We start from the raw sequence: 12272 nt of genomic DNA, 5'->3' as shown, positions 1-12272 counted from the left end.
CATCGCTCCCAGATGCGAAATCATTAACAATATTTGAATTTTGAAATAAAGTATGTGTCAGCGCTATAGGGTGCAATTTTTAAATTATATTCTATTTGAAAAACCAATTCCAATAAATAGTCTCATTTCAATTCTGAATTCATCTGGAACAGATATTTAAGATACATAAACAAAATCTCGTACATTTATGGGAAGAGAAACAATAATTAAAGGATTCTTTGATGATGGGTTGGGATGGGGTATTGGGATATTTTACCACGAGTAATACTGGAGCCTTTGAAAACGTTAAGTCTTCTCAGGAAAACATTAGACTACTCGAGAGGAAATTATAGATGTTAATGTTCATATAATTGATATTATCGTTAACATAATTTCATTTTAATGTACACAGTAAGGGTGTTTAGAACTGAAAAGTGAGAATTTCGATATGAAGAATAGTTTAGTTTGACTGTAAACTTGATCTTTAAGACCAGAGGACAGGCGTAAATTGGAGCCCATTGAGATGTGGATGTGGGGAAGAATAGAAAAAATTGAATAGACGGATAGGAAAATAAACAGATGACTAATTGGGGAGAAGAGAACATTGCTTGGAGAAATACAAAGGAGGAAAGAAAAGTGAACAGAGAGCATTTAAATTGGCGAAGGAACGTTGAATGCTGTCACGGAAGGAGACTAATGGGCAGGCGTAAATGGAAGAAAAGAATTTGCATTCTGAACAGAATATAGGGAGACGGAAAGTATGCGAAATTGAGGAAGAGTTTAGTGAGGTGTAATTACGTCATGCCGAAGTGAACTTGGAAGTGCAGTGGTGGTCACTCCGCGTGTTCACAAAAAACCTACATTAAACGGTAAACTGCCATTAATAATAATTATTATTTATATTTAGTTCTAGTATCACTGGCGAATAAGATAATACTTAACCTCATAGCGCAATAAAATTAATAATATCTCCACCTCATGCATAGACGTTATATTTAATTCACACAAAGAAAGACATAACCCGGATCTGTAAATCTAGCACAATTCAACAATTTTAATCGTAAAAAAAACCAATCAAAAGGAGACTTTGAATAATGAAATTATCGAAAAACTCCAAATATTTATGCTGCATCAGCAGCGAACACGAATCACAAAAAATGACCCCAGAACCATGTCCCGTTCATACATCCCATTGTAACAGTGAAATGACAAACGTTTGCACGAGCGTGTTTTACCCGAATATTTAAAAACCGTTGCCCAACATAAATTCCTGCCATATCCTGAGTTTTAAGAAATTACAATAAATTCACCGGTAGACCCCCAAAAAAATATTATCGGGCAAGGCGAGTGATTCGGAATGAATTCCCTTGCTGTTATCCCCGAATTTTCAGGAAAAAAGGGAATGCGATATCTTTCCCGTTATTTATTTCGCTCTGGGATTCGAATTCAGATTTCCCAATTTAATTTGGACGATGTAAATCAGACCGCGCAATTAACTAGATTTATCCTTGAAATTCAAATGCCAGATGGGAGGTCGCGGAAATGGGACTGGAAAATTTCCTGATTTTTCCAGGTTTTACCGGGAGTGCCAATTTTCCAGGGGGCATGCCAGTGGGAAAATGACGTAATTTTTCTCCACTCCAGTTCCTAGAGTTCAAAATGACTGCTAATGGTAGGTTTCATTTAGGACGGAAGCCCCTTCTCCATTGTCCCCCATACATCTACGTCTACGTACGTCATATCCAGAAAACCTCCAGGTGTATTCGTGGCAGACGGTGTCTAATGGGCCTTTAATTACGTGATTCTGGGGATTTACGAAGTGTTTCTGAAAGTGATGGCGGATAACAAGGTCTTCTCATCAAAACTGTTCGGAGTGTTTAAGCATGGGTTTTGTAGTAGCCAAATTTTTCGCGAGGGAAGTAGTACTACTTAAATCTACAGGTACATTAACCAATTCCACTTTATTCACACGAGGGGTACTGCAAAATAAACCACGACAGTGGTGTCGGAGATGAACTCGAGTGACCCGTAGCTTCCCATGAGCCTCAGCCTGGTTTGTACCCTTCGTGACTGGCGCAGTAAAAAATTAGCTACAAAACGTATAGCATTAAGAGCGAACGATGGGAGAAAGCCCCGAATTCCGCGGGAAAGAAAAGTTAATGCTTGATAAAAAAAATATTTTCAAAACTGTAGCGATAAAGTTATCCAAAAACTCCCCATTGACAAAACAGAGACACCCCGTTGATAAAACAGAGGAGAGATGCAAATTATTAATTTACATTTTAACAACTTACTCAAGCGCAGAGTGGACCACCAGATGGATTCGGAGTAAAGTCGTCTGCTAATATTAAGGCCGCGAATACTATTCCCACCCGGTTTTCTTTTGCCAAGAGCTCGGTTGTTGATGATGATTTCGTCGAAGTAACACGGAAGTGTTTAATAACAATCTTTAACAGCAACAAACAATATAAGAACACATAAAAAGATCAAACACACGTTATTTCTTGATAATTTCGATGGAATTCAACTCCGTCGAAATGATCAAGAAATAACGTGCGAGTGATCTTTTAACGTGTTTTTATATTGTTTGTTGCTGTTAGAGCTTGTTTATATATATATATATATATATATATATATATATATATATATATATATATATATATATAATGTATAACACTTAGCACTAGTGGACACAGACAAAAACACAGAAACACACAAAAAAAGAGACTCACTATTTTTCGAATTTTCGGTGGTCGTTGCCACCTTTATCAAGGAGGAGAGGGACAGAACTCCCTCTCCTCCTTGATAAAGGTGGCAACGACCACCGAAAATTCGAAAAATAGTGAGTCTCTTTTTTTGTGTGTTTCTGTGTTTTTGTCTGTGTCCACTAGTGCTAAGTGTTATACATTATTATTCACGTCCGTGAGTCTTTCAAAAAGTGTTATATATATATATATATATATATATATATATATATATTCCCGAACACCCACCGCCACACATCCTTTCGGTGGCGTTGGGAAATTAGGATGATGTGGACGAACTAAAATGTGGAATTGAGGAGACAGCCACAGTTCTAATTCACCACTGGCCAAGTCCCAATCTAGATCAATGCATTGAATTTTCTTCGCGTGATTTCGGAACCTATGTAAGACCTACGACCTCCCAGCTTTTACCAAAAAAAGTGATGCCCGTCTCCACCATTTCTGTTAATATATCATTAAAGATATGATGCCTGCCGTGCTGCAATAAGCCAAGTGCCTCCTCTTTTTCCTCTTCTACAGTAAGGTTGTTCTGCTCCGGCTCTTTTTCGACAAACACCGAGCTGAGGAAGGAAGCAGCATTTTCCCGCTCGCATCGAACTGCTCTCAACAGCATTATCACCTTTTATCCGACACCACTCTCTTCTTTCGCTCGAAATGTCTACCTTCCTCCCCACTTACCTTTCCTATTGCATCCCTAAAAACACCCAACTCCCTCGAAATACATTTACTCACTTCTCCCAACTTCCTTTTATGTACACCACCGGCTTCCTCTCTTTCTTCACTTATAGCTTCAAAAACTTCTTCGTTTGTCTTCCTAACTCCGCAGCTTTTTTGTATCCTTCTCCGTACCCACAGCTCGAAAGCTTTCAATCTAAGCTAACACACTTTCCTCAAAGAACAGGTTCCTCGACCTATCCCGCCACATGCGGTCTTCTGCGGTTTTTTTTTTGCTTTACGTCTTCATTCGTAATTCACCGCTTTTCATTTAAATCCACATCATCTGCATCTACATGATACCCTTCAAGCAACCTGCAAGGTCCGTGGCAGGCTGTGCATTCACAACAAGTGTACACGGTCAGGAGTTTTAGTCACGTACCATAAAATTTATCTCAGGGTCACCGTTTGCATTAATTCCGATCCTCTATCTGTCGCGGGGGAAATTATATCTTAAATGTGTCGATTTTACAGATGATCTCTATATTCTTATTTTCAAAAACCTTTCCACTATAATGCGATGGGGCTAATGATACATCGTTGGCATCGACGCAAAGAAGACTCATTTCAACTTACGACAGAGATTTCATCTGCACTCAGGTGCTTGATTACCAATCTAATTCCATCAATAACCTGGATAAGACATACCATATCTCGGTTATTGATGTGATTGCCATATCATTATGATTTATAAATCTAGTTCCTCTTCGCTGGAGGATGTTTTTCGACAATCAAACTGATTCCGTCGGTACAAGCATATCACCAGCATATTCTAAATGAGACCTTACTAATGATGGCCATCTCCCTTTTATCCTATTGTCACATTTCCCCGCACACTTGCACTAAATACAACATTTCTGCTAGCTTGTCCACATACTCCTAATATATTTACCCAAACTGAAGTCGTGAATATGATGAATACCCAGGTATTTTATCGCGTCTAGACTAGTTCTTTCGGAAATTTTGATGCAACGACGAGAAGTTCCAGAAACATTTCTATATTACGCGTCTTCGGTGATTTTCCTTTTACATCATCTTTTGTGATTCCCGGGGTTTTATATAAATCTGCGCAATACTTTGTACTAAATAGCAAAAAATGGTGCGCGAGGCGTGCTGGGATGCTGGCGTTAACAGCCTTGAAAGCATCGAAGCTTGTGATGTCGAGATATGTATTAATTTTTTACAGTTTCCATTTAGTTCTGCTTTGCTCGTGACTTGCGACAGAGAAAGGTGAATACTCCCTAAGTTTCTTATTACTATCAATCTGCCGATGCTTGAATTTTGTCCTCTTCGTCGTGGGCCCTAATTGCACGAAGCCTTTGAAATATGTTTTTTTCAGTAGCCGAATCTTCCGAGCCTCCACTCTGGACGCGCTCTGTGACCTCTTCTCTGTGACTTTTCGATTGAGAATCCTGTTCGATTCTGAGTATCCTCTTTTTCTGTCCCAAGCGCTGGTTAGAACTTCGATTCTGGGTCGAGCCGACGACAAAAGCCACACGCTTTCCTCACTTTTCAACTATGGGATTCATGAGTGTGAGGCTGGGGTAGTACAGCTAAGTTTGTCCGACGCAGAGGCACCGGGAGGATTAATTACCTCGCAGCTTCTTGGGAACGCGGAGGGGGAGAGGTGAGATGCATAAGTGTGGGTGAAAGCCGAAAACAAAAAACGTCGGACGGAACTCGGATGCTTATACATGCTACCAGGTTTGTTTTGGGCCGCCGCGTGACGGCTGGGGAGTTATTTCCGCTGGGCTGCCATGCATACTCTGAACGGACTACATGAAGTGAGAGTAACCCCGCTCCGTTGAGCGCCTCCGGCCCATTACGGAAGGGAGGACGCAGATCAAAGAGAAATGGCAAAATCCCGATAAAACTTCCCAAAGGGGATAAACAATCACGCCGACTTACCCCCCAGTCTGGGTAGAGTAGCATTTTCCCCAGCAAAGGCCTCATCATTACGCCCTCCGTATAAAGTAAACAAATGGTCACTAAGAAACCAGAACCATTCCAACATTTGAGTTTTACGCAGTTTGGGCACATTATTTTGACTTTTCTTTTTCATCTACATAGAAGAGTATGCGACATTACAGTGCAAGAGGTATGGCATTTATATTAACCACCAGAAAACGAAAGTAATGAGACTATCGAGAAGTAGGAAAACTAAGAAAAACATAAAACGATTACGGAATAAACTCATGTAGGAGGAGGCGTTAATGCATTTGGAAAATATTTTAGAGGAAAATTGTTATGGTAAAGGGGACAATAGGAAAAGAAATGCTTTAACAAAGTAAGAATTTATAAGGAGAAAGGAATTAGAAAGTACAAAGCACACTACGTGAAGATTTGCAAAAAAAACATTGCGAAGACCTTAAATATTGAGCACTGTAAGGATCTATCTGAAACCTAATCTTTGAGGCAAGAGGATGAACGTAGACTGGAGGCTTTTGAGACGTAGGTTGGGCGGAAAATGGAAAAGGCTAGGAAGACTACGCTAGTCACAGAGGAAATCCGCAAAAACATTCTAAGTAAAATGTAAACAGGGCAGACTAAGTGAACGGAGGCAATATTGATATGTGGTGGGGTGTTAAAGGACGTGAAAGAAAGGGGAATGTTGAGTACGCAGAGTGGAGGAAGAACAGACTATCTAGACAACATGAAGGCAGGCGAAGGTTACGAAGACATGAAGAAGGAAATAACACAGGACAAGCAATAGGAATATCTCGTAATGCGTAGATAATAGTCCACAAAGATCGCCCAAAACCTACCTTTAACAGGTAGCATGCCTAGAATGTATTGAAAATTATAAACTCCTAGAACGCAGTGCTACTATATTTTAAATTACTTTCTGCGAATGCCTTGAGGACTGAATAAAACACAGTATATATTTTTCTCCCTTAAACAATTGAAAATTGCATTACGGTAAATTTCCAGAGCTATACTAATATTTACGCGCTACCTCTGGTTAAAATCAATTGCTGGTATCCTGTTCTTTGTCCATCTTCACTAATATTGACCATTGGTGTGTTAGGGAAACACTATTACCAGCTAATCCAAAGATCGCAAGCTCAGATTCCACCGAAGTTATGGATACGCAGCAATTCAAATGTGCTGAATGTTCGATAGGTGTGCCCGCTTTAGCTTCGTTAATTGATGCTCCATAACCAAAATTATAAATGTTTAAAGAGTCGTTAAACTCTGGAACTATTAAAATCATGAGAGAGAAGTTGCGGTTTTGTTTAACGAAGGGATTATCAAATTTTTTAAAACGAATAAATATGATTCCGGAAGTATTTAACACGAAATGGCGCCGAAATTCAATAATATACATTAAAAGAGAAGCAACAAGACTTTCCTTGAAAAACACGGAGGAAAGAACATTTTAACACTGCCGGGATTACTTCAAGCGTGGCTTAAAAAATATAAGTCAAGATATCTTAATCACAACTTTCAACACCGAGTCAATCCACCTTCCCGATGCAAAGTGCTGTTTCCCTCATCAAACAGAAAAGGACTCCAGAAAAACTATTACCGCAATGACACACGACACCTTCCCTTCACGCTGCGTAAATACGTACAATGCACTTGGCGCCCGCGTCTCGAGAAAAAGAACAAATCCACATCACAATGAAACGGAGTGCTGTGCATACGGAAAGCACGAAAACCTGCGAAAAAGGAATGGCTTTTTTTTGTGCCCTGCTGGATGGAATGGCTCATTTCGGTCGCTCGATATTCGTTGAGCGCTCGAAACAAAAACGGCTAAAATACTCCTTCTTTCCCAAGTTCCACAAAAGCTTTCCAAGAAAATGACACCCCCAGTGACCGAGAGGAGTCTCAAAAAGTTACGAGGAACTCTGCAAAAGCATTGTTTTTAAATGCAACCGAGTCTCAGACTTTAATTAAATTTTATGCACCTCCAGCTTCAGGATCGCGGTTTTTATCTTTGCAAAGACTAAAGGTATTCCCATTAGTTTTGTAGTTTTGAATGACTTTAGTTACGATGCCAAGTATAAAGAATAAACACGATAAACGGGACCTGTTTTACAAGCAACAACCTATTTAAAATTTATATCAACTTATGGGCCATTGATGGAAGAAACACTACGGAGCGCATCTATAACAGTATGAATACAGAAGAGAAATAAATCCAGAGACAAGGTGAAATTCCTTTTTTCGCCAAATTTTGCCACATTTGAATGCAAGAAGGATGCAAAAGCATCCAATTACCAAAATGTATCCGTTCTCTTAAACATTTTAGAAGAAATTATGTCGAGAGGAAAGTTTAATCCAAGGCTCGTTTCGATAACTCTTGTTTCGTCGATGGCCATAAGCTAACACACTTGTATTTCAATCGCCCAATGTTTATTAATTACAATTAACGTATGCCAGAATTTGCAACAACTATTATTAAAATCCTATGTCCATTAGAATACTTTAACATATGCATTTCAAATGTTTAAGGGAACTTGACACTTATAGCTTTTAAATACGGACCCCTAATACTTCTACGGGTCGAAAGCACGGGCGCAAAAGAAAATATGTAAAGTGAATTCAGGAAGTTTTTTTCAAGAATACATAACGGTAAATTTCCAAAACGTATAGCCAGACAGTGGCCGTTTTTATTGAAAGAAACTAAATTAATATATCTATTAATACCATGTGCTAGCAGTCCTTCCGTGCTAGGGAGTATTTTTGAGTGATTTCCAGGTCTTCTGAGACCCAAAGAATGGATGACTTAATTTAAGTCTCCAGTAAACCAAAAAATACAAGAAAAAGCCCCATAGTTCAAACTCTAGAACAATTTAGAACGACTGCTTTTTTCAAGAAAAGTGAGGCGATGTTAACAGGGTCCAAAAGTAAGGCAGAAACATTATCTAAAAGCAACATAACGGTCACATCAACAAATAAAAATCAAATCGATTGAACATGCAACGTCGCATAGATTAATTCGAACAAAGAATAGAGTTGAGCAAAAATATTAATACACGATTACATATTTGGCAAATGACATAACTTAGGAAATATAAATCGCCTTTTACAAATATGCTTACAAAATCTACTGCGGATTTCCTTTACGCCGACTACTCTCTGATCAATAGCTTCACATGTCCAGCAAAAAGATTTCAAAATGAAAAAGGAAAACGAGATACCAAATTCGAAATGTGGGGAATCGTTGTTGCACACTGGTAGTTCCACGGAAACGCGACTTTGGAATCAAATATTTCCACCGCAACTTCCGTGCATTGTATGTCGCCATAAGATACGTAGAAAGATGAATTATGTCAAAATGAACAATAACCTACAGCCTTAACATAATAGTGCCGGGACCGAAATGGGGAATCACCCAATCGGGTACACGATTTAAGGCAAGATTATTGCAAGGTACAACAATCAAATTTCATTTTAGGTTGAAAATTTTCCTCCAGTCTAACACAACTGAACGATAGCCGACTTAATAAGTTGAGGAGTCACTTCAGGATCCTAGAGCCTAGGACGATATCGCGGGCGTTTACCTGTGTCGAAGAAGTTCTAATTAGTTTAGCCATGATCGGTATACCTAATCAAACGTACAACTCTAAAAGGCTGTGCTAAACTATTTTTTCTCCATTCAGGGAAAATAACGGCTCACATCAATCAAAAACGCTTCAACCCGAGGAGATGCAGGTAATGAAAGTGAACCCAAAAGCATTCAAAATAAGTGTCAGATTACGAGGGCATTCATAACTACGAAACAAGGAAATGTTTGGAGAAAGTTCCAAATGGCTGAATACCAAATAACTAAAAACGAATTTCCGATGCCCATAACGCATTCATATCACTTTCCTATTATTCACTTTCGATTCCCGTCCACACCACCAAAGGTCAACAACATCTGAACAGCATTCATCATTTCGCAAGTTACCGAATACATTATCAAGTTTCACAACATTAAATTCTGATGGTACAGAGTTATAATTAATCGAGCGCTTACGTACGTTCAACGTGAACGGCTACTACTTAAAAATTCTTTTCCACGCGCATCAAACTGTTGCATTTAATCTTGTGGGTCACCATTTCAAATTCGCAAGAAATAATTTCGTGTTTCAGCGGTTCAACATAATATCTTACACTTCTTCCGTGGCTCACGAAAATAAATAATGCTCGCCAATGATGTAAAAATGGTTAAGTATATAATTAATTTCTTCAGGAAGACGAATTAATCTTCACTAATATCAAGTATTGGAGCACCATGTTCCTAGTCAGTTCTAAATCATTTACAGTCCCAAATTATTATACTCAATTCCACAACTGGGCGAACTTGTAGGACGTCGTCCATCTGACGGTAAGAAGTCGTTCGCAGCTCCTAAGGGGCAATGACTGTTAGCATATGCATCACTGCTACTCTCACAAAGGAATATCAACATTCTCGTAACTAACATAAAAATGGAACCCAATTAAAACAACCCGAGGGTACCAAGCTGAGGATCCCGTCCACTCAGAGACGGTCGGAACCTGCCAAAGGGCTCCCAGTCCTCGAAAGTTTTCGAGTCCCTAAGTAAAATTTTCAAAATCAATTTAAAAAATTATCTTACAATCCTGCGAGCAAATATATTCATTGTGAGACCTCTAAGGAATTTGGGCAACGCCAATGTTTTAATGGAAACATTCGTGAATTCACGTCACGGCAAGGAGCCAACTGTTAGAGGGACACTACTCGTAATGGTTTAGGTGGTTGTTTCGAAAATCAACAGCGGAAAAAATAATTAGCCAATCTTCGACGGGAGATGATTCATTTTACGGAAGGGACATTTTCAAACGGTGATAGCCGACGGATTCTACAGATAAGACATTCACAGGTATCCAAAACATTACACGTACCTGTAACTGGATCACCCGAAACTTCCGGGGGCGCGATTCCGATTTCCTGGTAGATGTACTTCATCCCATCGCAGCCTCCGGTGACTCCAACACCGGTGATTGAAGCGGCTTCAATCGCCCCCCATATATCCAACACGACGAGCACCAAAATCCACAACAGCCAGTGCCGTCGGCATCCCTTGGTGCCGCCGATGGCGATGAGCGAAGGGACTGCAACGACGGTCGGATCCATGTCAATATTTTTGCCGCCTCGCCACTGCACCTTGGCCGCAAGCAGCAGGGAAGTCTGTTACGCCTACACGGAACCTACAGCACTCCAGCTAACAAAAATCCAAACTGGCAAGGTCGCCCCCGAATAACAGCGACAGCTCCAAAAATTGTTCAACACGGTCATTTATCGCCGCACATCTGGTAACCTCGGATATCGACTCGAAAAATGATAGGAAGGGGACTACAAGGTAAGTGCGACGGCCCACGGATCTAGTTGGTGGTCTCCGCAGCAGTCAGGGAGGTATCACTACCTCGAGTCCTTAATGTGAAGTGTAAATACCACAGCCTCCATCATACCTTCCTCCAGCGCGTGATCTTACCTCAAGCGCTTCGGGCACTGTAGCAGTCAGCGCATGCGCGACACCTAGCGATTCGTACGACACGGGAGGGGAAGGGAGAGAACTCGACCCTCTGTGTACGGAACTGAAAGCATTGGTTCAGCTGGGAAACAGCAGCGTTATCTATAGGGCGTTTGAATAACTTGTTGATACTCCTTTATGCGGAAATTGGGAAAGGAGCAAACGCTGCCTCCACCGGTGCCTTTATTGGTGATTGATTTTTAATCTAGCAATTTACTCGGCACCGCACGTGGTAGTTAAGTCTCCAGTTATGCCACCTGGTTGTTTTCGGTACAACAAATTGCTCTCTCACTCAGGAGAGAGAACCCTTCGGAATGAAAATTTGTTCATCATTGTTCCGTATTAAAAATTATACCGTGTTTATGGATGCGACTTCAAATTTTACTCCAAAGTAAGACGCGTTTAATTACACACATCGCTCCATATACGGGGATCGAGATGGTGCGGGGGCTAACGTACTGGCTTCCCACCCTGAGGGCGCGGGTTCAAATCCCGGCGGTGTTAAATATTTTTCAGAGGTATCTCGATCCCTAATTGAGGTGCTTCGTGGAGGGCACTTTGAGTGAGTACGCCGTCCGTCGGATGGGACGTTAAGCCGCGGACCCCTTGGCGCCTTTCGTAAAGAGTAGGCTAATGCCAACGCCGGGTTTCTCTCCACCCTTCATCCTTTCCTGTCCTTCCCCTATGGCGCAAATGACCTTAGCTGTCGGTCGCCTCCCCTCAAAACTACTACTACTACTTCGCTCCATTTACTTCTTTCGATAAGTTTAAGGTCCTGCTCTTGAGGGAAATCAGAGGACATTTACGGCGACCAAATATCCGCCGTTTACCAGTAACAATTTGCCTGCGCCCGAAGTAAGGAAATTCTCGTTTGGAATGTTTTAATAATAGTGAGAGATAAAATTCATATTTATTGAAGAGATTAGCACTCGGGGAGTGTCTTGACTACAAATTAAAAGACAAAAGCAAAGTAAGTACGAGTGCAAGTCTGCGAAAGGGCAAAAATTTTTGAGAGAGCTAAGCAAAAGGACTATGAAAAGGAGCCTATCTATGCTGTTGCTTAACAACTACATTCACGTAATTGCTATTACATCGCCTTGTGGGCAGCGGGGGCTTAACTTTTCCCAAGCACAAAGAAATCCTAATTAACCATTGCATTCAAATAAAAAACGACGCAAAAAACTGCGGCAAAAGTTTTAAACGACCGTATTTCAACTTAGAGCTCTAAATACGAAGATATCGGAGAAAAGTTAGGTCGTTGTCCTCGGTAGTAAAGAACAGAAGGCATAAACGCTACCAGAGCAAATCCCAGCACTATATTAACCTACGT

General features: G+C 40.5%; 1 protein-coding gene across 1 annotated transcript in view; it reads right to left on the bottom strand.

The window, feature by feature from the left end:
* The window catches only part of LOC139686742 (glypican-6-like), a 202005-nt gene extending 191151 nt beyond the window's left edge, over nucleotides 1-10854 (bottom strand). The window contains exon 1 of the mRNA XM_071583772.1: nucleotides 10314-10854. Coding sequence (XP_071439873.1) covers nucleotides 10314-10545 — 232 coding nt within the window. The 5' untranslated portion in view covers nucleotides 10546-10854. The remainder of the gene's footprint in view (nucleotides 1-10313) is intronic.
* Nucleotides 10855-12272: the final 1418 nt, after the last annotated feature.

This window comes from Hetaerina americana, unplaced genomic scaffold (assembly GCF_022747635.1).
Source record: "Hetaerina americana unplaced genomic scaffold, ioHetAmer1.1.p SCAF_15, whole genome shotgun sequence".
Classification (NCBI taxonomy): Eukaryota; Metazoa; Arthropoda; class Insecta; order Odonata; family Calopterygidae; genus Hetaerina; species Hetaerina americana.
Note: the sequence above shows the minus strand (reverse complement) of the source record. Positions and strands in the feature narration are given on the sequence as shown.